The 24,451-nt window shown below is 40.8% G+C and overlaps 1 protein-coding gene across 4 annotated transcripts in view; it reads left to right on the forward strand.

Annotated features, from left to right (window-relative positions):
* Positions 1-209: 209 nt before the first annotated feature.
* The window catches only part of ANK3 (ankyrin 3), a 972,780-nt gene continuing 948,538 nt past the window's right edge, over positions 210-24,451 (forward strand). For 2 of the 4 annotated variants that reach the window (XM_033941647.1, XM_033941648.1), the window contains exon 1: positions 220-429. In XM_033941647.1, coding sequence (XP_033797538.1) covers positions 385-429 — 45 coding nt within the window. In that variant the 5' untranslated portion in view covers positions 220-384. Of the gene's footprint in view, positions 430-24,451 lie in introns of all 4 variants that reach the window. The other 2 variants (XM_033941649.1, XM_033941646.1) reach the window with 2 other exon arrangements.

A 24,451-nucleotide genomic window follows, 5' to 3' on the forward strand; every position in this document is an offset into this window, starting at 1 on the left:
CCCTGTCGGGGAAGGAGCTCAGGAAAGTTTCAAGACGCTCGCGGGCAGCGCCGCCGAAGTTCCATCTGCAACCCCCGAAGGAGCTGCGCGCGTGTGAGTCACATCTCCAGTTACGGCGCCTCTGCCCTGAACTGCCCTCCCCCCCCACCCCGAGCCCGCCCGCTACCTGCCAGCTAGGGTCCCGCCCAGTCCCTGCAGCTAGAGCCGCCACCAGCAAACGGCCGGAGCGGGGCTGCAGGAATAGCAAGCAGATCGCGAGCCCCGCGCAAAGCGCCCCGGTCCCGAAGAGCAGACCCGCACGCGCGGGACAGTAGAGAGAGAGAGAGCGAAAAAAATAAAAAAAAAGTTTCGCCGCGAGAAGGGGCAATTCCGCAGAAGTACAACATGGCCTCCGCTCCTGCAGGAGGTGGGAGCGCGGCGGCCGATCAGGTGAGCGCTGAGCTGCTTCTCTTCCCGTAAACGGTTCCAGCTTTTTTTTGTGTGTGTGCGCGCGTGTCAAGGGTAGGCTCTATTGTTCCCCTCATTGATCATTGCTGGCGTTCTTTTTGTGCGCGTGCCAAGGGTAGGCTCTGTTGTTACCTTCATTGATCATTGCTGGCGTTCCCGTGAGCAGTTCTTTTCCAACCTGTGCCTCGAGACTGCACAACGGTTGAGGTTGAAGAGTTCATCTGGCAGGGGGGGGAGGGGCGCACACAAGTTTCTCAAGATCGAGGTGGGCCACGTATGAAATCACTTTACAGGTTTCCTATTGTTGTCTGATATAGACAATAATTGTAAGAACAGCGGGGCAATTTAATACCTTGCTGGCGGTTTTCACTGACTACGAACCCTTCAGTCTGAGGCTCTCGCCCTTCCCCGTCCTTTAAGTGTCCCGGCTGGTGGCGGGGTAGAATCCGCGTGGACTAGGGAAACACGTGCCTTGCGCTGACCTGACAGCTGCGATTTCACTTTCGAGGCTCTCAGATATGGGCCGCGCCATTTCAAATACTTATTCTCGGGCATGAAGAAGCAGTTAAAAAACTTTTGATCTGGAAAGGCAAATAGCCAGTGCCCATCTCAAAGTATCTAATGCTAGATCGTAAATTGCTCTCGGCTACGCGGTTACTGCTTGTCAGACATCTGCAATGTGCAAATAATATCCTTGCATACCTAGTTTATCTTTGTTATGTGGAAACAGGTTACAGGTCCTAACAAGAGCGGAGACTTCTCAGGTGCTCGGCTTAAAATCACTTTCTTTTGCCTGCCTGGATTCTTTAATTTCACTTTCTGTTTGAAATGTAGCTAGATCCAATGATGTAAATTAATGTCCAATGTTATTCTAAATGAACTTGTATTCGAAAGTGTACTAAGTCGATTAAAGCCCACGCCTGGTGTTCCTACGTGTAAGTAAAAACACGGTGCAGGAAGTGTGATAAAATATTTTGACTCATGCCTTTGGTTGTGGGAAGGCACCGGTCCAAGAGCAGACTGTCTTCAACTTTTGGGAACAAGTGTGATGCACAGCTTGGCATGTTATTTCACGTTTAAAATATAATGGGGCAGAATAATCCGTTTTAAAATTGAAAAAGAAAACACACACCACTTTTGAATTCTTTTTATTTTAGCCCTAAATCTCTAAAATTTTTGCTCATGGGTGTTGATGCATTTCTTTCAACATCTGACCTATTGTAAGGATTGAATCTTTCTGCCTTTGTTTTTATTTGGCCTGACCTGTTTTAATATTTTATGTATGTAACTTTTTTGTAAACCGTTTTGGAATAAAACAGTATAGAAAATTTAAAAATAAATAAATAAAAATAAGTTCTGCCCTTGAGTCCAAGTGATATGCAATATTTTAAGACTCCTTTGGCATGTCAGATTTTTTTATTTATTTAGTGGGTTCCTCATTTGAGCTTCCAGTTCAGTGGTAGCAGAAGCTGACATTTGGCACCATCAGCCTCTATTTGCAACTATCCTGGAGTCTTTTAGGAGCCGTGAACTAGTACTGTATATAGGTTTTCAAATTATCCTGGAATACCCCAGCCAGTTGGGTGTTTAAGGTATCTACTATGAATATAAATGAGATTGGATTTCCTTATGGTGGATATCCTGAAATCCTGACTGGTTAGGGGCACTTCACCAATGCTTGAACACTGCCCTAGCACACTTTTTGGAAGGTTGCAGTCATGTAACTAAATGTGACTATTGTGTGTCCCTTACTGCTCTCTCTCTCTCTCTTTCGGGATTGTGAAAGCAACTTTAAAGCCCTCCCAGCTACAGGCAATTGTGTATGGCACAGTCACTGAGCCACCAGACTGCATTGCAATTTCAGCATTTCACTTTTTATTTTCAGTATGATAGAGTATACCTATGATTTTTTTTTTTCTAATCCGTGAGGGTATAATTAAGTATTTGTTCATATGTGTCACAGAGTCAGGAGGGATTGGCAATGGGTTAGTGGTAGAGACCTCCATCTCTGGCTCCTGCTTCAAAAGGTTCCAGGTTCATGATCTAGGACAGTGGTCCCCAACCCTGTCCTGGAGGACCATCAGGCCAATCGGGTTTTTAGGCTAGCCCTAATGAATATGCATGAGAGAGATTTGCATATAATGGAAGTGACAGGCATGCAAATCTGCTCCGTGCATATTCATTAGGGCTATCCAGAAAACCCGATTGGCCTGGTGGTCCTCCAGGACAGGGTTGGGGATCACTGATCTAGGAGAAAATAAGTGCTATTCATAAGACTCAGTAAATGGCGCTGGGTAAAATCTATAAAAGGTACTCTAGGGTGAATACTCTGTAAAGCAGTGTCTGTCAAACTGTGTGTCAAGGCAGCATTATAACATTCTTAGTCTTGTTAGCCATCCCTTTTTAAATAATTCCTAGCATCTTGTTTGCTTTTTTGGCTGCCACTGCACATTGAGCAGAAGGTTTCATCGTATTGTCTACATCAGTGGTTCTCAACCCTGTCCTGGAGGACCACTAGGCCAATCGGGTTTTCAGGCTAGCCCTAATGAATATGCATGAGAGAGATTTACATATAATGGAGATGACAGGCATGCAAATTCGTTCTATGCATATTCATTAAGGCTATCCTGAAAACCCGATTGGCCTGGTGGTCCTCCAGGACAGGGTTGGGAACCACTGGTCTACATGACACCCAGATCCTTTTCTTGGGCGCTAATGCCCAAGGTGGACCCTAGTATCTTGTAACTTTGATATGGGTTATTCTTCCCAATGTGCATCACTTTGCATTTGTCCACATTAAATTTCATCTGCTACTTGGATGTCCAGTCGTCCAATTTTCTAAGGTCTGCCTGCAATTTTTCACAATATGCATGTGTTTTAACAATTTTGAACAATTTAGTCTCATATGCAAATTTAATCACCTCACTTGTTGCTCCAATTTCCAAATCATTTATAAATAAGTTAAATAGCACCGGTCTTAGTACAGATCCCTGCAGCATTCCACTTGCTTGACTTCTTTGAAGGCATGAATAAACATGTAGATAAAGGTGAACCAGTTGATGTAGTGTATTTAGATTTTCAGAAAGCTTTTGACAAAGTTCCTTCCCCATAGTATCAAGAATGATTTTGAATGAAATATTACTGGTTTGGGAATTATGTTTTGATACATTGGGCCCCTTTTATCAAGTTGCGCTAGAGCAGCATATTGCAAACTCTGTGCCGTGGCGAGATTCCAGGTGTGCCATGAGATGCTGGCGCCAGCTCTCTCCTCCTACCTGGTGCCTCATCTCCACACTTGTTCTCTTCCGCCACCCCTCATTGGCAGCCCAGGGCCCTGTCTGGAGGGCCTTCATGCATGTAAGGATGTCAACATGATGACATCGTGCATGCCAGTGACATTATCGCGTTGATGTCTGCACGTTTCCAGATGCCCTTGAGCAAGACACTGCACTAGAGGTTTTTAGCACAAGCCTCTGTGGTAAATGCTCCGATGCTTATAGAATTCCTAAGTATCAGACGTCACCCGCCCTTGCTAAAAACCTCTAGTTCAGATTCATAAAAGGAATGATGACAATAGGTTGTGGTCTATCTTTGCATAGTAAATATCCATGTTATATGATAGACTACTATTGATATGTGTGATGGTCTGAGTACTTTATTAAACTATGTATGATAATAATAATAACAGTTCATATACCGCAGGACCGTGAAGTTCTATGCAGTTTACAATGATTAGAAAGATACTACAAATTGAGTGGAACTTACATAGTTGGAGAATTAGAGGGTACAGATAGATTTAGAGACAGGTTATAGGAAAAGGCAGGGACCACTTAACAGGTTGTGGACCTGATGGGCCGCTGCGGGTGCGGACTGCTGGGCGCGATGGACCTCTGGTCTGACCCAGCGGAGGCAACTCTTATGTTCTTAGATTAGTGGCTAACAGTTTAAGAGATCAGTTGTTATGGGAGAGATTGAGATGAGAGAGATTGTGCAGATCAGCTACCTAGGTACTTCAAGAACAGGTATGTTTTTAGGTGTTTCCTAAATTCACCATAGTTATTTGCGTGCGTAATTAGTTTTTCCAGGTCTTTGCCCCGTAATGAGTGGCATTACATGTACAGTCGACTCCACCTAATGCACGTCGGTTAATCGCACGCTTCGGTTATCTGCACCTCACCATCATGGTCACGTTTTTTTTTTTTTTACATTAAAGTCAATGGACGTAAACTTTGGCAAAAATCTACCCTTACTACCCCAATAATAACAATTATGCTACCAATGTAACCTCCATTTACACACTTCTTGTAAGCTGTTTTAATCCTTGCCCCGAAAATGTCAAAAGATCTACTATTTACCACTCTAGTGTATCATCCGTTCTTCCATTGTAACCCCCGTTTATAAATCTTTTGTAAGCCGCCTTGAACCGCAAGGTAATGGCGGAATAGAAATCCCTAATGTAATGTAATGTAATGTAATATTTGCAATTCTGATAAGCACACAATCTGCTTATGTGCACTGATGTCTTAGGTCCCACCTCCATTCTTTCACGTTATGTTCATTCTAGTTAAAAGCAATCACGTTCTAATGTGGATGTGCCACATGTTTCAGAACAGCAGTCTAGGCCTGGCCATGTGTTCAAACTTTCGGAACTGCACCATGGTGTCGCGTGGACTAAAATCATTGTCTTTGGCTGAACGTGTCGATGTCTTAAAAGAGACTTGACTAAAGGAAGAGTCAGGTCTCTATTGCAAAACATTACAGTGTTCATCCTAGCCAGATTTTTCAGATTTACAAAAAACAGCAAGCGATATTGAAAGACTGGCAAAACAACAGCAATTCTACCAGAAAACGGAAAAAAATTGGGAAGGCTGGAGGCATTGAACAGGCATTGCTGCGATGGTTTGCTGAAGCTAGAAGTCGAAAACTGCCAATCAGTGGACCTCTGCTGATGGAGAAAGCGACACAGTTATCTGAAGAACTGGGCATAGAAGATTTCAAAGCAACAAATGGATTGTTAGAGAGGTGGAAAGTTAGTAACGGCATAAAGAAGCAGCAGGACAAAAACCAGGATTGTATTCGGTGTGTTTTTTTGTTGAATAAAAGTTTTATTGCATTTGACTACAGTGTACTGTGATTTATCATGATTAAAAAGTGGTACTCCAATTACCGTATTTTCGCGGATATAACGCGCACCCGTGTAAAACGCGCACACGGGTATAGCGCGCAGAAACCACACTTGTATGTACGGAAACTTTTGTATACAGCGCTCATGGGTATACCGCGCATGCTGCCCGACTCTCCTCTGGCCACCCCGACTCTCCTTTCGCCCTCCCCGACTCTCCTCTGGTTGCCCCGACTCACCGTTCACCCGCCCTGACTTTCGGTGCACTGCCCCGCCTCTCTGTGCGCTGTCCCGACTCTCCGTTCACCTGCCCTGACTTTCCGTGCACTGCCCCGCCTCTCCGTGCGCTGTCCCGACACTACATTACGGGCAGGAGGGATCCCAGGCCCTCCTGCCCTCGACGCAAACCCCCCTCCCCCCCAACGACCGCCCCCCCCAAGAACCTCCGACCGCCCCCCCAGCCGACCCGCGATCCCCCTGGCGACCCCCACGACCCCCCCACCCCCCTTCCCCGTACCTTTGGTAGTTGGCCGGACAGACGGGAGCCAAACCCACCTGTCCGGCAGGCAGCCAACGAAGGAATGAGGCCGGATTGGCCCATCCATCCTAAAGCTCCGCCTACTGGTGGGGCCTAAGGCGCGTGGGCCAATCAGAATAGGCCCTGGAGCCTTAGGTCCCACCTGGGGGCGTGGCCTGAGGCACATGGTCGGGTTGGGCCCATGTGCCTCAGGCCGCGCCCCCAGGTGGGACCTAAGGCTCCAGGGCCTATTCTGATTGGCCCACGCGCCTTAGGCCCCACCAGTAGGCGGAGCTTTAGGATGGATGGGCCAATCCGACCTCATTCCTTCGTTGGCTGCCTGCCGGACAGGCGGGTTTGGCTCCCGTCTGTCCGGCCAACTACCAAAGGTACGGGGAAGGGGGGTGGGGGGGTCGTGGGGGTCGCTAGGGGGATCGCGGGTCGGCTGGGGGGGCGGTCGGAGGTTCTTGGGGGGGGGCGGTCGTTGGGGGGAGGGGGGTTTGCGTCGAGGGCAGGAGGGCCTAGGATCCCTCCTGCCCGTAATGTAGTGCGAGGTGGGGGTAGGGGGTCGCCGTGGCCAGGAGGGTTTGGGCTCCCTCCTGGCCCGATATTGTCGGGGAGTCGGCGGTCCTTCGGGGTGGGGGTGCGAGCGGTGGGGGTGGGAGCGTCCTTCCGGATGATGAATCGGGCGTCGGGCGGGGTGTGAAATATGTAAAAAAAATTTTGTATACCGCGCTCAGGCATATAACGCGCGAAGGGTATGCGCGGTACGTAAAAACGCGTATAACGCGCGCGTTATATCCGTGAAAATACGGTAAGTGCACGTGTTTGCTTTTTGACCATTGAACCACGTTTTGAGTTAATTTGCACTCAAAAGCAAGCTCATCCATTGCATTGATTAGCAATTCTTTTCTATCTACTTTAGTTTCACTGTTGTTACAATTACCCATATATTGTTTAAAGAACTTTAAATAAATAACTCTTAAATTTAATTTTTTTGTTGGTTTTGCAATCTTATAATTTCAATTATAATGTGCCACGAAAAACATTTGCTCCATTTAGTGGTCCAGGGCTAAAAAAGTTTGAGAGAGACTGCTGTAAAGCATAGTGCCTAGTGAGGATGCCCCACACCCAGGTTTAGATGTAAGGTCTTATTTATTTATTCAATTTTCTATACTGTTCTCCCAGGAGAGCTCAAAACAGTTTACTTGAATTTATTCAGGTATTCAAGCATTTTTCCCTGTCTGTCATCAGCAGGCTCACAATCTATCTAATGTACCTGGAGCAATGGGGGCATTGAGTGACTTGCCCAGGGTCACAAGGAGCAGTGTAGGTTTGAACCCACAGCCTCAGGGTGCAAAGGCTGTAGCTTTGACCACTCTGCCACTCTCTTCCCCACCGTTATGCCATCTGAAACCTGATGTGGTTCTCTAGAGTTCTAAAACACTGAGCACATCTTTTGAGAAAGCCCCTGACCCGCCCATGCCCCTCTCTGTGATAGCTATAGATGTTGTGACTGCTGATGCAGGTGTTCTGCTGCAAGACAGATCCGTGTCGAGTCTATCATCTTCATAAGCCTCTTGGTGCAGTGTCGTATTGCGTTCTTTCTATGTATGATGAAATTTTGCCTAATTCTCTGGCAGTATTTTCTTTGAATTGGAAAGGCCAAGGTTCATCGGGCAAGTCCCTCTTATTCACCTCCAGACTCCATCCCTTTTATCTTGCTGCGCTGTATGCATGGAACAAACTGCCTGAGTCATTACGTTAGGCGCTTTGCCTGGCAGTGTTCAAATTCAAGCTGAAAGCCCACTTTTTTTATAATGCTGCATGAATACCTGAATAAATGATATAGAAAACGGAATAAATAAATAAAATTCCTAACTCCCACTCACCATAAAACTACCTATGTCCATCCTATCATTCTCTCTGCAAGAAACTATCCAACCCCTATATGTCCTGTCTGTCTGTCCAATAAGATTGTAAGCTCTTCTGAGAAGGGACTGTCTGTTCCACATTGACTGTACAGCATTGTGTACACTTTTCAGCGCTATAGAAGTGATAAATAGTGGTAGTAAGTTTACTCTTACTTGTTTGTTGTTTTGTGCAGGTTACTTTCCCCATGCTTTCTATCGCTGAAGTTATACCTGTCATTCCGTGTGGGTTACTTTCCCTGTGCTTTAGTGTCATTGAGTTTGTACCTGCTGTGCTAAGCAGGTTATTTTCCCCATGCTTTCTTACAGGTGTAAAGTCATTACATAGCTGAAATGCCGTGTGCTTGATCTATAATCCTCTGCCTTTTATTTTATTTATTAAAAAAGTTATACCCGACTTAAAACTAAGCGGTTCACAAAATGCATGCATAATCATAAATAACAATACAACAATAAATAATTTACATTCGTCCAAAAGCTGTCCAAAATTAGTAACATAAATTTTTTTAAAAAAGAAAACCTTTCAAGAAAAATCCTCTATAAATAAAGTTGTCTTTTCAGCACCCTCGTGAATTTCTGAATGTCTGAAAGGAGCCTAAGGGCTAGCGATTTTAGCGCACGCACTAGATTAGCATGCGCTATAGCATGTGCTACCCGAAAAACTACCGCCTGCTCAAGAGGAGGCAGTAGCGGCTAGCGCGCACGGCGTTTTAGCGTGCGCTATTCCGCGCATTAAGGCCCTAATGCACCTTTGTAAAAGGAGCCCTAAGTGGCCCAGTCAAATTGTTCCATAAAAGTACCCCTACCACTGAAATTATTGAAGCTCTCATTTTCACTCTTGCTAGCCCTTCACTAACCAGTGTGTATATCCCACTCTTTTCTGAATTCCAGCACTGGTTTTGTTTCTACCACCTATTTCAGGTTTCCACTAACCTTTCTGTGAAAAAATATTTCATGATGCTGCTTTTGATCCTACCGATAAGTATTGTACAACATTCACATGCTTGTACTGTTACTTGTCTGACAGGTTACTCTTTCTATAGTTTAGGATCAGTTTACAAATACTTTTTCTATCTCTAATATGCTGTGGTCTTATTGACAGTGGTTTCTGTAGCTGTGCTGCTGAGAGGCGGTATAAGGTCTTATGCCATCTGAAACTTTTTGTGTGTGTGTTGGTTTCTCTGAATTATTTATTTGGATTTTGTTTATACCTTTTTCAGTAGTAGCTCAAGGTTATATTCAGGTACTCTGGCTATTTCTCTGACACTGGAGGGCTCACAACTTAATTTTGTACCTTAGGTAATGGACATTGGGAAGAATAACCCAAATCATAGTTACCAGATGCTAGGGTCAGCGGCCAAGAAAAAGATCTGGGTGTCATTGTAGACCATACGCTAAAACCTTCTGCCCAATATGCAGTGGCGGCTAAAAAAAGCAAACAAGATGCTAGGAATTATTAGAAAATGGAAAGTAAACAAGACTAAGAATGTTTTAATGCCTCTGTATTTCTCCATGGTACAATCTGGTCAATTCTGGTCACCTTATCTCAAAAAAGATTTATTGGAACTAGAAAGGTTCAAAGAAGAGCAACCAAGATGATAAAGGAGATGGAACTCCTCTCATATGACTAAAGAGGTTAGGGCTCTTCAGCTTGGAAAAGAGACAGCTGAGGAGAAGTATGATTGAAGTCTCCAAAATCCTGAGTGTTGTAGAATGGGTACAAGTGGATCAACTTTTTACTCCATCAAAAATTACAAAGACTAGGGGACACTTGATGAAGTTACAGAGTAATACTTTTAAAACCAATAGGAGGAAATATTTTTTTCACTCTGAGAATAGTTAAGCTCTGGAATGCGTTGCCAGAGGATATGGTAAGAGCAATAAACGTAGTTGGTTTTAAGAAAGGTTTGGACAAGTACCTGGAGGAAAAGTCCATAGTTTGTTATTGAGACAGACATGGAGGAAACTACTGCTTTCCCTGAATTGATAGCATGGTTGCTACTATTTGGGTTTTTCCAGATACTTTTGTCCAGGATTAGCCACTGTGAAGATGGGCTACTGAACTAGATGGACCACTGGTCTGACCCAGTAAGGCTGTTCTTATGTTCAGTTGCCCAAATCACAAGGAGCAATAGTAGATTTCAAACTGGGATATCAAGCCAGGTACTCCAACCATTTAGCTTACCCATGATATATTTGCATACTATTAGTCTACTGCAGCTGGAATAATCCATTTTTCATGCAGATGTAAGAAAATTATGTGGTATAATTTTGAGCATGTGATTCTTATTACCATTTCATGATACTGGTCCCTGTGTCCTTTAAATAACTAACAGCAGCATCAAACTGGATGAGAGTTTCCATGGTTGGACACAGTTCTAAAGCCTAAAGCTGAGAGATCAGTTCACTTCCCGAGGTTCCAACCTCTTTTTGATGAATACAGCCAAATGTCAGATTTCTTTGAACAAGTAAGATTCTATGATGGTGCGGTGTGCTGGGTTGTCACCCGTGCACAGATTGAAGGATTGAACGGTTTCCGTTCATTTGACTGACCAATCCACATTGAGATCTTCTCACTACAAATTTTTTTTTTTATTATTACTGATATTAGTGTTACATATATATGTATATTGTTGCAGTACACATTTTTCTGACTCAAGCTAGTATCATCTAGAACAGTGGTTCCCAACCCTGTCCTGGAGGACCACCAGGCCAATCGGGTTTTCAGGCTAGCCCTAATGAATATGCATGAGAGAGATTTGCATATAACGGAAGTGACAGGCATGCAAATCTGCTCCATGCATATTCATTAGGGCTAGCCTGAAAACCCGATTGGTCTGGTGGTCCTCCAGGACAGGGTTGGGAACCACTGATCTAGAACTTTTCTGTTCACTATAGTGCTGTTCTAGTACAATTTGGGTTTTCTTATTTTGAGATTTCTTTGAACAGCAGCTGTCATAAAGAGATATATGTTAGTTGGCATGTTTTCAGACTTCCCAAAAGATATTTAGAATAGCAGTACAAAAAGGGACATATAATAACTTTGTAAAGATATGGGGGCCATTGGCAAAATATTGTGAGGAATAGTCAACAATTCTTTTCTTTTCCTTTTCTTTCTTAGTTGTATCTAGCACACTCAATGGGGGAGGGTGGAGTTGGGGAATAATTTTATAAGATGTGTTGTTCTATAACATGTGTATATATCTATTCGGTTAAAAATGTAATGAAGGTGGATGGGTGGGTGGGGGTTATTACAATACTAGATCTTATGTGTTAGATATTATAGTGCTATATTGGAATTACTTGTATGATGTATTTTTGTGCACTTGTTGTTCAAGTTGAAAATGAATAAAGGTTAAAAAAAAAAAAAAAGAAGAGGTTGAAAAGTAAATGCTCTTGGGGGAGGAGATGGAGTCAGCCTATACTCACCATTATATGGCATGAGTCCTCCCCCCCAAAATGACAGTTCAATATCTCCACCTTTCAACCTTCCCAAAGGCCACATACCTTCTGTTTGTTCCGAGAATCTTCCACTCCAAATATATTCCCATCTGATCAGGACAGGAGTAAATCTGGATAGTCTCCATTTGGAGTGAAAGAATTATTTCAAACTTTTTCCTCTCATGGGGAACACTAGCAGATGGTACCTGCACACTTTCTCATCTATTATTATAGTCTATGACACAGAAATCAAATAAAAATGGCTCTGGAAGAGCTAACTGCATTGCTCAGAGGCAAAGGTGTGTGGCGGGATGGGGAAGAGGAGATTCATTTCCCAGTTGGCCCTCTGATCTTCACTTTGGTTGGAGCAGTTTACTTGGTCCCAGAAGGAATTATGATTTGTGGCTTCTGGTTGAATTCTGTGATGGCTGAGATGAATTAGGGAAAATTGTTGGTGGTTGTGAATGAATGCTTACAGAACTGTTGCTGAATGGAGACTGGTTTCATTTGACCCGGAGATCCAAGAGGACAGGAGAAAATTGGTAGCACCTTCTCTCTCCCTCTCAAAAGAAAAAAAAGCCCCACAAAATTTTTAATTCTGTGTAATGTATTCATTCCGTTACCATATAATGGTTGTAACATCAGCAATAATGTGTATCAATTGGAAACCAATTGAAAAAAAATTAGGAGGCTAGAGGCAACCAACTATCTCTTCCTTCGAGAAAAGGGATTAAAGGAGTCAAGATTTTTAGTCAATCTTTAATTTTTAAGTTTTCTCAACTTTGGAATGATCTTCCTCTTCTTTTAAGGTGTTCTGGTTCACTTCCGTTTTTTTTCGTAAATCTTTAAAAACCACTTAATTTGTTAAACATTTTGAAAATTAATTTTTCTGAAATTCAGCCTCTATTTTTTATGGTTTCTATCTGTTAAGTTAATTTATTGTAAACCAAGTCGAGCTTTCTTAGAATGATGACTCGGTATATAAAGCCAAGCCTTAGATTAGATTAGATTAGATTAGTAATTATTGATCAGAACATTTGAGCAACAAGTTGTAACTATAATTTCCAAAATTTTTAGGATGTTATGAAAATTGGAAAGAGAGCTTTTGTGTCCTCTGAGATGTTCCGTTTGTTAGCTCAGTCATTGGTACTATCCCAAGTTGTTTATTGCAATGCTGAATATATTGGCTGTAAAGATACTATGGGCTCCTTCTACTAGGCTACGTTAGGGCATTAACGCGCGGAATAGCATGCGCTGAATTGCCGCGTGTGCTAGACCTTAACACCAGCATTGAGCTGGCGTTCGTTCTAGCAGTGTAGCGCACGGTAATAATGCTAGCGCACCTTAGTAAAAGGAGCCCTATGTTAAAGAAACTTCAAACCACACAAAACACTTCGGCATTCTTGATTTAAAAAATATCAGACCAATCCAGACCCACAATACCCGCGATGAGTACAAAGCCAGACTAGACCATCATTATTATTGCTTTTCTTGTTCTTCCTGTATTGTTCCTGTTACTATGCTGGTTGTACTTGCCTGTCTGGGCCGTTTGCCATTCTCAATCAAAAAAATATATATATCAAGATAAGAGTGTGTGTCCCCATTGTTTACAACTTTTACATTAGTTACCAATTAAAATCTGTGTAATAATTCATCAGATATTGTATGGTACTGTTCCAGGATAGATGCAAGATCTTGGCATCTTTCAGCATGTAATGCTACAAAGGAGTCTGGGGAATACACTCGTATCCTCAGCCTTCATTTCCCTAAATGTAGCAAAGTTCTGTATAAAATGATTCATTTTGCAGGGTTTGAATATCAAAGAAACAAATTAATTTTTTAACATACCGCTTATATCCTAAGCCAGTTTCTCACAAACTTTTTCTGCCCCGGCAACAAAACTCGGACCCGCACCTGGAGGGCGTCCAGTCCACATCAATGCGATGACATCATGTGCATGTGTGATGTCATCATATCAATGTCTGCACATGCGAGGAGGCCCTCCTGACATGGGCCCTGAGCTTGGGGACTTCCAAAACTCAGACAATCTGCCATGTTTTGGAAATCCCTCTACCTGCTAAACCTGAAATTACTAATCTAATCTAATATTTATGAATCGCTCTATACCTAACTAGGTTCAAGGCGACATACAAATAAATGAGAATATATCATGTACTGACGAACATGAAGGTTAAGTGGACAGTAAATAAGAGGGAGAGAAACAGAATGAAGAGAGAATGTAAAGGGAGATTTGAGGTGACGCTAGAGGTACGGATAACATTGAGTGGAGTTATAACATTCATTGAAGATATTGAGCTTTCTGTTTGTCAATGGAATATATTGTCCCAAAGAGGAGAGATTTTACTTTCTTTCAAAACCTGCTTTGATAGTTGCTACGAGTCTGTTCCAATTCTTTGTGCCAATGTAGGTGATGAGTGTGTTAAATATGCGCATGTATATAATTCCATTTGGTGGATGGAAGGATCAGAAGGAGTTTCTGGCTGAAATAGACCATGTTTATGAGAGGTTCTGCAGAGCTCGCATATAAGATGTGGTACATTAAGCATGATATTTTGAAGTTAATTCATGCAAGGATAGGCAACCAGTGAAAGCTTTTGTAATAAGATGATATGGAGTCAAATTTTCTTAGTTTGAAGATAAGCCGTTTTGCCGTGTTTTGAATTTGTTGTAGTTTGTGGATGAGAGCAGAATTTATGCCTGCAGAGTAAGTTGCAGGGGGGGGGGAGCGGAGAGGAGAAGAGATGCTGCTGCCAGATGACTCACGTACAGGACATCTATCGCAGTACACCCAGAATCTTGCTGCGGCACATAGTTTGCAATTCACCATCCTAAGCAGTTTACATTGAATAGATAAGTATTTTCTCTATCTGTTCCAGCAGGCTCACAATCCAAGGGTTCCTTTTACAAAGCTGCTGTGGTGAGTCCCTGTGTGGGAATCGCTACCATGGCTTTGTAAAAGGGGGCCTTAACTATGGTCCCTGAGGCAATGGATGGTTAAGTGACTTGCCTAGGATCACAGGGAGCAGTGCTGGGATCAAACCTGCAACCTTAGGGTGCTGAGGCAGCAACTCAAAACACTAGGCCACTCCTCCCCACCACTTCACCGGTGGAATTCACTGCCTTTGGAAATTAGATGTCAGGAAGATTATTTAAGGTTTCGTACTATGCTGAAAACATTCCTGCTAATGTTTTCCTTAATGAATGCTAATTTAATTGATTTTGTGTGATATCGATTGTAAGCTACATTGAACCTTGATTGGAAAAAGTAGGGTATAAATGTCAATAAATGAAATGACCTGGGTGGACTCTCCATCAGTGCAGCACAAATTCTGCACCTTCATGGGAATCACATACATTTATTTGGTCACAGCCACAAAAATATTGATACACACTGGTAAAAAGCAGGGGTTTTCAACCCAGTCCTCGGGACACACCAAACCAGTCAGGTTTTTGGCCTATCCACAATGAATATGCACGAGAGAGATTTGCATACACAATCTCCATTCTGTGCTAAAATGGGAGAGTGCGCGAGATGCATGCTTACAGGAATCTGTGCCAGTAGCAGCTATTGTCTTCCACATAAACCAGCCTTCGTCTTTGCAGGTACGCAGTTCTGGCATGTGCTGGAAGGCTGGTCTGTACATAAAACTTTAGTAATACCAATATTTATACAGAGAATGACTTTCCAGCATGTGCACAGATGTTTGTGCATGCAACACTCTGGATGCCAATCCAATTTCTTTTGTGCAGACCTATGCATATATGTAGTGCTGTTCTGGCACTTGTCTCCCCCCCACCCTCAGTTCTGTCTTTTAACCATTATTCTTTATGGATACCCCCCCAAAAAAAAAAAAAGTTGTGGGGTTATATGCTCACACTAAAGAGAAGAATCAGGTAAGAAATCCTCACTAATGCTGACTGCGTAAGAAATCAGCTAACCTTTTATGCCTCCTCAAAGCTTGCATTAAAGCCCTAGCTTTGAGCTCAGTCTTTTTGTTCTGCAGACTTTTCTGCATTTGTGCTGAATAGCTAATAGATGCCAGCTTACTACTACTATTAATCATTTCTATAGTGCTACCAGCATACAACACATTTAAACGGAGCTATGCAAGGCTTTACACGTGGTTAGGTTATGCACAACTCATTTTTGCATTGTGCCCCCAAAAACCTGAGTGCTAAAGTCAAGCTGACCAGTGCGCAAAGCCTACCGCACTTTTCTGCATTGGCCTCCTAGGAGGTAGTTGAGGGGGCAGTATACTCTCTTGCCTTCTCTCTCACTAGTCCTTTCTCGGCTGCTTCATGCCTGGTCTTGGCTGAAAGAAGACAAAAAAATTGTATTTTGGGACATTGGCCAGACAACACGAAGGAGCAGGTGCAAAGCAGGAAATAAGCCAGCACATATGTGCTCACATTCAGTGGGGCACAATATCTTAGCTTCAAAGCAAAGCCTAAAGAATATATGCATACACTGGTAAGAAGGATGTCAGCCATTAGGTGAGGTTGCTGCATACTTTGCCTAGTCAGGAGGACAATAAAGGATTAGGAGGAAAAAAGTCAAACACGAGGGTTACTCCTTGTACATAGGAGCATGAACAAAGATTGCTGGTGGCAAGGAGAGGGAAGGAAGCTGGAGGCTGATACTGGTGCTTGTGGAGAACAGATTCTTTGAGAGAGAGAAGGAAGGACTTAGGAGAAGCTAGAGAAGGAGAGAGATAGGTATTGTGGAAAAGGCAGGGACAATGGATACCTAGGAAATGGAAAATAAGTCAGAAGGGAAGATATAAGGACATAGGAATGCAGGAAAGCAAAGACTCCAGGATTTAGTGGGAGACTGAGTATTAAGAGTGCAAATGGGGACTTAGGGCTTGGATGATGTCGTGAGGGATTGGGTAGGATAAAAAAATGGGGATTTGGGGATTAGGTAGAAGAATAGTGGGGACTAAGAAACTGAACTGGGATTAGTGGAGACTAGGGGCTAGATGCACTAAAGTCTCTGATCGTCTAATGATCATCGCTAAATCGATTTAACTGGTTTAGCGATTGATCATATTTGCCAACCCGATACACAAATTGGTTCACCGCATGGTTTTCCGTACAAATGAAGGCATTAATATTAAAACCAGTCATCTGACTGATGCCCTAACTTTGCATGCCAGAATCAGATTGGAAAAGCCGATCCTGAAAGGTCGACTGGGTTACCAACAGGTCTGATTGGGGTTTTTTTTTCCTATGGGCACAGATGTATCCATTAATAAAAAAGGTCTGCCATGCTGCTTCCCCCCCCCCCCCCCCGATGACCCCCAGTTCCAAAAGAGGCAAGAACGTGCGCTATTAGAGCTAGTCTTGGTTAGGGTGCTGGTCTTTGACCAGAGGGCCACCGCGTGAACGGACTGCTGAGCATGATGGACCACTGGTCTGACCCAGCAGCGGCAATTCTTATGTTCACTTCCTCCTGCCATGGCAAACTCCCCCGTCGAAGGGGTTAAAGGCTAAAATACATAATATACAGTTAATAGGTTACAGTTTTCCATAGTTACAGTACAAGTTTTTATCCTAACTCAACATATATTAGGGATCTAATACCCTCGTACATTATATACAGTTTATAGGCTGTAATTTGCCATAGTTTAAGTGCAAGATTTTTCAATACACGTTTTTATCTTTTTGTTGGACTAATTTTAATACATTTTTGATTAATGTTTGAAGACCAAACACTTCTTCCTCATTTCAGAACAGGGTACCATAACTGCTGTATACTGTCCTGACCTGAGGAAAGAAGTTATGGCCTTTAAAAGCTAATTGTATCATATTACCCAAATTTTGTTTTATTTGTATTTGTTAACCTATAGTATAATGAAGCAACTAGCAAGGAGGAAATACTCTGCAGAATAGCACTTGGTCATTCTTGAATGAAGGCTCTCAACAAAGTATTCCAAGGCAAGGAGGTAACACTCCAAATGAAGATCAGACTTGTCCACACATTCATTTTCTCAGTGCGTCAGTTACGGATGCAAAAGCTGGACACTACGGAAACAAGACAGAAAGAAGATTGACTCATTTGAGCTTTGGTGCTGGAGGAAGATTTTAGGTGTGCCATAGATTGCCAGAAGAACTAACAAATCGATTCTAGAAGAGATCAAACCGGCTATGTCACTTGAAGCCCAAATTATGAAGTTACGACTGTCTTATTTTGGTCACACCGTCAGAAGAGATCACTGGAGAAAGACATCATGTTTGGGAAGATCAAAGGAACCAGGCAAAGAGGGTGACCTGCAATCAGATGGCTCCTCTGCATGACAGCACACAGTACTGCCACTGAGCCACAAGGCTAACTCAATAAGTTTGTTTTGAAAGAACGGTTCCTTTTCAGCTTCTGGAACATGCATGTTTTTCCTCACTCTGCTTGCTGCTGGCTCATTCACCATCCTACTGAATTAAGCATCTGAACTGACTTCACTAACCATATTGCTGAGTACATTTGAACAGAACATAAGAATTGCTGTACTGGAACAGATCTAAAGGTCCATGTAGCCCAGTATCCAATTCAGGTCACAAGTACCTGGCAGAGTCCCAAAAGTAGCTAGATTTCATACTACCGATCCCAGAAATAAGCAGTGGTTTCCCCAGGTCTACCTTATGACCTTTTCCCCTAGGAACATATCTATACCATTTAAAACCTAGCTCTGCTAGCTGCTTTTGCCACATCCTCCAGCAAATGGTTCTAGAGTTTTAACTATTCATTGAGTGAAAAAATGTTTTCTCCTCTTTGTTTTAAAAGTATCATTGCTGTATGTAATTTCATAAAACCAAACAGGGAAAATAAATCTCACAATCATGTGAAGGGAAAAAATAATATAAATTTCAACAATCTTCAATGTTCAAAACATTATAGAAAAACTTATTTTGAAGATGCTTCAGCATCCTGACGTGGATCACGTTTCATTTACTGCTTCAGGGAACCCAAATTTAACTTGAAACTTTTACGTATATTGGTCTCTATCAGTCGAAAAAATCTTCAATGTTGAAAGTCTTCAGAGGAAAATTCCACTGACTCCACCACGTCACCTTTTCAAACATTAAATGCTGCCATAGTAGTTTTCCTTAGTGTTTTCACACCAGGTATTCAAATTGGACCATGTTATGATCACTTTTGCCCTGTGGACCTAACACTATTATCTCTTGCACCAAGTCCTATATTCTGCTAAGGAATGGCTCTGAGATAGTTCCCCTCCATGTCAATTTGTGAACCTGGTGCTCTATGAAGCAGTAATTTATTTTGTAGAGGAATTTTACTACCCTAGGGTTTCTTGATGTGACATCCAGTAAATACTGGGATAATTGACATCACCAATTATTATAGCATTGCCAAATTTGTTAGCTTCTCCAGTTAAAATCTCATCATCTCTCTGTTCATTCTGGCCAGGAGGGCAGTAGTATAGATCTACCAGTATTCTCTTGTCCATAATTTGTGGAATTTCTATCCATAAGGATTCCAGGTTGCTACCTGTTTCCTGCTGAATTTTAATTGTTTGACTCAATTCCCTTTCTAGCACAACTCTACCCCTTCTCCAATTTGATCCACACTATCACTGTGATATAATTTATACCCCAATATCAAATTGTCTCATTGGTTATCCTCTTTCCACCAGATCTCTGAGATAGCTATTATACAAGTATCTACTTCTTAATTTAGTGCTATATATTCTCTCTCCCATCTAATTTTTGAGATTTCTAGCATTTATATGTATAAAGATATTTAAAAGTGTATCTATAAGCTGCTTAGTAGTTGACAGGGATAATATACAGTCTTTGCTCTTCCCTTAAAAGTTCCTGCTTTACTTTTGCCTTTTCTGCAGCCTCTCTCCCAGTAAATGTTTCCAAGTTTCCAAGTTTATTAGGTATTTTTGATTTATCGCCTATTCAAAATTCAAGGCGATGTACAAATAAAATAGTTGGTAACACACTTGCAATTATTAAATTAAACAAACAATTATCTAAAATACAATCAACACATATTACATTACATTTAAAGGTAATTTAAATAGTTTACAGTGAAACATAAGGAAAAAATTATTTAATGGTTACATTCGATAATACAATCACTAATTCGAATTTAAAATATTTAATTAAATTTAGGGAAAAAAACAATAGGAAGGGGGACAAATTGACCTTTTAAGTTATGGATGCGGAAAGAAAAAAGGAAAAATTAGTTATTGAAGGCGTCAATATATAGAAAACTTTTAAGTTCTGACTTAAATTTTGTTAAATTTTTTTCCTGTCTTAGGTACAATGGAAGATTGTTCCAAGATTGAGGGGCTGTTATGGAAAAAATAGTATTACGCCTTGTATTAATAACTTTTAGTGAGGGAATAGCTAAAAGTTGCTGGTCTTGAGATCTAAGAGATCTAGAGGTAGTATAGGGTATTAAAAGTCTAAATATAAAGGCAGGAGTTTTGTGTTCTATAGCTTTGAAAATGAGTAAACATTGTTTAAATACTATTCTATGTGCTACTGGGAGCCAGTGGGCTTTCTTAAGTAGGGGTGTGACATGATCGAATTTTTTAGCCTTATAGATTAATTTAATAGCGGCGTTCTGGATTATTTGTAATCGTTTAATTTCTTTCTGTGACAAACCTGTAAATAGTGCATTACTGTAGTCTAATTTAGACACTACAAGTGAATGAATTAAGATATTCAATGATTTTGAACATAAAAATTTAGATATCGATCGGATCTGACGAAGTCTATAAAAAGTAGATCTTACGACTTGACTTATATGATCGTGAAAAGACAGTTTATTGTCAAAGGTAACGCCAAGTATTCTAACATTATTAGTCATTTTTAACGAAATGCCTTTAATAGTTATAGCAGAAGAAAGTGTTTCACCATCTTTCCAGGGAAAGAACATAAGATTTGATTTTTGAATGTTTAAAGCGAGTCTATTGGTTTCAAGCCAGTCATAAATTTGATGTAATTTCTCATTTATTGATATTATTTCTTGCGGGTTTTTGGTGTTAACAGGATGTAATAATTGAATATCGTCTGCATACGCATATACTGTGAATCCAATAGATTGGCAGAGTGTCAACAGTGGTGCTAGGAAAATGTTAAACAAAATCGGCGAAAGTATTGAACCTTGTGGGATTCCATATGGAAGGGAAAAACTATTGGAAGTAGTATCATTGAAAGAGACGCTAGATGTGCGTTGATCGAAATATGACTGGAACCAGAATAAGACTTGGTCTACTATCCCAATTGATTGAATTCTATTTATTAAGAGGTCATGATCAATGGTGTCAAATGCAGACGATAAATCGAGAGAAATTAGTATGACAGAAGTATGGTGATCTAAATGATATAGTATTGATGTTGTTAAACCGATTAGGGAATGTTCTGTAGAATGGTTTAATCGAAATCCTGTTTGGTTTGGGTGTAGCACATTAGTTTTTTCTATGAATTCTGATAATTGGTTGAAGACAATTTTTTCTGTTAATTTAGATAAAAATGGGATATTAGCAATGGGTCTGTAATTATTTTTAATATCAGTGCCAATTTTTTATTCTTTGATTACCGGACGTATAAAAGATTTTTTCCAAAGTAATGGTACTTTGCTTTGTTGTAAACTAGTTTTAATCAATGTGTGTATATATGGCCCAAATATAGAGAAGTATTTCTTGAGAATAAAAGGTGGTATTGATTCGTTATGTGCTCCTTTATGATTAATAGTTTTAATAATAGTTTCTAATTCAGTAAGACTGGGTATTTTAAATTGTGAACATTTGGCAACAAGTGATGATTTCGGTTCCTGTTCTATATTAGATGATAATGCTTGTTTTATTGAAAAATTATTTCTTATGTTTTCTATTTTGTCCATAAAAGTATCTGCTAGTTCTTGCGCGGTTGGAAGAGGTTTAATGGCAAGATTTGATTTATTGGTATGTTGATTGATAGATTTTAGTATGTTATATAGTATAGTTGAATTTTTAGCTTGAATAATTTGTTTTGAATAATATTTTGATTTAGCTTGTAATATTTTTTCCCTATAGAATGCAGCATGTACATTTAAGGCCTGATTCTCTAAAGGACCCCGATCTTGGCGGCTGCCTAAGAAGCGGCCACTGATCACATGTCAATCATGCATTGACATCTGATTTTACTAACAGATGTCTTAAATGTAGGTCACCATTTTACAGGCCTACATTTAAGGCATCTGTCTCATGCCTATGGAGATGCCTAGGGATGCTTACAGACATCCAAGGCCACTTCCAGTAGAGACCAAACCTATGCCATGCCTTAGGCATCCGTAGGCATGCAACATGACTCTACAATGTAGGCGTCCTTCCCCGTCTGCATTTTTTAAAAACATATGTCTTGATTGGCTGTAAGACGGCAGTAGGATGCCTACCACTGCCTATAATCAGGACCCCCGTTTAGAGAATCAGCCCCTTAGTGTAGATACAGTAGATTTATTCACTGACATCAGTAGTCAATAAAACATTTTATTTTCAGTTGAATGGAAAAGCTTTTGAAAAATGTAGCAATGAGACAACAGGGCATGAACTGTACTTTAGTTATATGGAGTTCTGTCAGACTTTCAGCTGAAGATCAAATTGCTTTAACCACCTCAGAAATCCCTTTATGTGAAAATAATACACAATTTTGGAGTTCAGCATTGTTATAACACAATGAAAATGACAGTAGGTTTGATTTACCGAGGGTTTTTTTTTTTTCTTATTCAGTGTGTTTGGGATAAAACCTCAGAAATCAGACACTTAGAAAGAAGTGAAAGAAAATCTCATTTTGCTTCAATTCTGATGAACTTTATGAAGGGAAGAGATGTGTTATTTAGCTCACGCCCTTTTCAGCTGTTGTTCACAGTAAGTCACATTCAGATAAAATAGATATTTTACTGTCCCCAATGGGTTTTCAATTCAAGGGGCCATTTCACAAAGCTAAGCAATTAGTTCAGGTTTAGTGCATGAGTCCCTATTGCCTACAAAATAGGTGGCAGTAGGAGCTCACTTGCTAATGGGAATTTTAGCGCATGGCTATTATTCAACAATTCCAAAAAGTGGCCATTTTACTCTAGCCATAAAAATGGTCTTAGCACACAGGAATAGCCCAAGTAATGGAGGCCTAAGGCTAAAGGGTGCCCAAGTTTGTATCTGAAACAATAGAGGATTAAGGACACTACCATGGCTTTTATAAAGGGTGTGTGTTTGTAAATGACTTGCCCAAGATCACAACTGGATTTGAACTGGACTTCCCTTCTGCTGTAACCAGAGTCAAGTAATTTTGATAGAATTTTCAAGTTAATTAACATCTGTATAATTTCACTGCCAAAACTAAGACAGCTAATTGGATTGCTCATTTTTAGAAAGAAAAAAAAAATGACTGCATAATTATGTTGATAACTATCTTATGCTACACACATGGCTATAATCTAAGAAAATGTCAGTTCTCTTTTAACTATAAGTATGTGCCTTCTTTAATTGGCAACTGTTTTTTCTTTGTACTTTTTCATTTTAATTCTGTGATCTATTTCTTACTTTGTGGTTAAAGTGAGAAGACAGGTTTTAGAAACAGCTGTGGTTAGTGATATAGGCCAGTGGCAACTTGATGCTGTTGATTTTAAATCCAATGAGTTATTAGCAAATTATTGTTATATTGTGAGGCAGTTACTCATAGTTGGCAATTTTGATTCAGTGATGATGTTCACATCTAAATTTAAAAAAAAAAAAAAAAAGTAATGCATGGAAATGGTATATTTCTTTTGTTTAACATATGTGTAGCACCTGTGAGGAACCTGGTGACATAAGATGCATGGAAGTAGTATATCAGGGATGTCCAACCTTTTGGCTTCCCTGGGCCGCATTGGCTGGAAAAAATGTTTCTGGGGCCACACAAACGCGCAAACACCGCAGCAAGACAGAGGAAGGAGCCAGCAAGACGGTAAACACCCAGGGGCAGCAGAAGAAAACACTGCATCTCCCTCGACCAGGGCCGCACAAAATACTTCACAGGGCCGCATGCGGTCCTTGAGCCGCAGGTTGGACACCCCTGTAGTATATTTTACCATACTGTAGAAGAGAATTTTATCATGTGCAGTGCTAAAAGATCCTAGAAATTTTGGACATATTTCTCCAGGTGCTGATTTCTTTCACTTGTGAAGGAATTCTTTTCCTGATTGCCTTTGTTGTTCCATAGAACTTTTATCATGATGGCCTTTGATCCGTAGATTTTTGCTATCTGTACATTTTTTTTTAAAGAATACAATGATAATTATGGATATCTTTCTCCATGTATAAAGCTAAGTTTACACTAAGGCGCCTGTGATAGGGTAAAGTTCCTGTCCCAAGCCAGCAGAGGAAGCCTGATCAAATGAAAGAGTTTTTGTCTGCATTTTCCTTCTAAATGTTTAATTACATTTCAGAATGCTTGATATATCTTTTATGATACTAATCAACTTAAATGTGTCCTTGATAGTAAAATTACTTTACAGTAGAGAATGACATGGGGACAAAGTTTGTCCCCGTCCCTTCAAGCTTCGTTTCCATCCCTGACCCATTCCTGTGGACTTTGTCCTCATTTGCATAAGCCTTGAACACTTATGATTTTATATTTAAATCTTTTTTATTAAAGTATAAAAAGGGACAATATTCTGTACAACTGTTTTATTTGTCTCCCTTTTGATTTTTTATTATGTTATTACCTTTGAAGCATTTGTACAAATGTTTCCATTTTATGTAAAAACACAAGTATATTGGGCACTTAGATATATCTTTATAAGGCCAAAAATCTAAGAAGCATCAAAAACTAAGCCTCAATCAGAGTTAATATATTCGTTTATGACCTCAGCAGTACAAACTGTGAGAAAGACTTCATTCACAGTATACCTTGCACTAGAGTCTTCATCGGTCAGATTTTTTATCTCAAATCTTATTAATTTATTAATTTTTATTTAGTTTTCAA

This window comes from Geotrypetes seraphini, chromosome 4 (assembly GCF_902459505.1).
Source record: "Geotrypetes seraphini chromosome 4, aGeoSer1.1, whole genome shotgun sequence".
NCBI classification, from domain to species: Eukaryota; Metazoa; Chordata; class Amphibia; order Gymnophiona; family Dermophiidae; genus Geotrypetes; species Geotrypetes seraphini.